General features: G+C 65.5%; 1 protein-coding gene across 1 annotated transcript in view; it reads right to left on the bottom strand.

Annotated features, from left to right (window-relative positions):
- Positions 1 to 151: 151 nt before the first annotated feature.
- DDX41 (DEAD-box helicase 41) overlaps positions 152 to 605 on the bottom strand; it is a 4,974-nt gene continuing 4,520 nt past the window's right edge. The window contains exons 14-15 of the mRNA XM_010177954.1: positions 548 to 601; positions 152 to 288 (exon numbers count right to left, since the gene is read on the bottom strand). Coding sequence (XP_010176256.1) covers positions 152 to 288; positions 548 to 601 — 191 coding nt within the window. The remainder of the gene's footprint in view (positions 289 to 547; positions 602 to 605) is intronic.

Here is a 605-nt window from a genome sequence, read left to right as displayed (position 1 = left end):
CAGCCCCCGTGGCCAAACGCCTGGAAAAGGGGTCAGAGCAGTGCAGGACAGGCCCCTGGGCTTGGGAAAGGTGAGGGCAGCGGAGGTGCTGCCCCAGCTGAAAGGGAAGTGAGGCCCGCAGAGGGGAGTGCTGGGCAGCACCATCTCCAGGCTAGAAGTCCATCGAGCTGTGGGCCAGGTAGTCCTTGCGGCCGATGTTGCTGACTTGCTTGGTCTGCATCGCCTCCAGCTTGGGGCAGTCGGTGATGCGATGGCCCAGGCCGCCGCAGAAGGCACAGCCCCGCTCGCCTGCAGCAGGGAGGGAGGAGGTCAGAGGGAGCTGGACCATGCCAGGAGAGCAGCCCCCCACCCCAGAAGCAGAGGGACTACACCAGCATCTCCCCCAGGACACAGCACTGGGCTGCCCACATGTCCAGGCAACAACAGCCCTGAGGGCAGCAGGAACTGCCCTGGGAGCCTGAAGTGATGGGAGCTGGGGGTCCTGTCCACAGCCCAGGTCCCTCAGCAGCCCTGCAGGAGGTCCCTGTACCAGCCCAGGGTCTCTCACCTCCGATGTCCAGCATGGTATCATCCCCACAGTGCAGCCCCTGGAGCACAGGTGGCAC

This window comes from Antrostomus carolinensis, unplaced genomic scaffold (genome assembly GCF_000700745.2).
Source record: "Antrostomus carolinensis isolate BGI_N321 unplaced genomic scaffold, ASM70074v2 scaffold29041, whole genome shotgun sequence".
NCBI classification, from domain to species: domain Eukaryota; kingdom Metazoa; phylum Chordata; class Aves; order Caprimulgiformes; family Caprimulgidae; genus Antrostomus; species Antrostomus carolinensis.
Note: the sequence above shows the minus strand (reverse complement) of the source record. Positions and strands in the feature narration are given on the sequence as shown.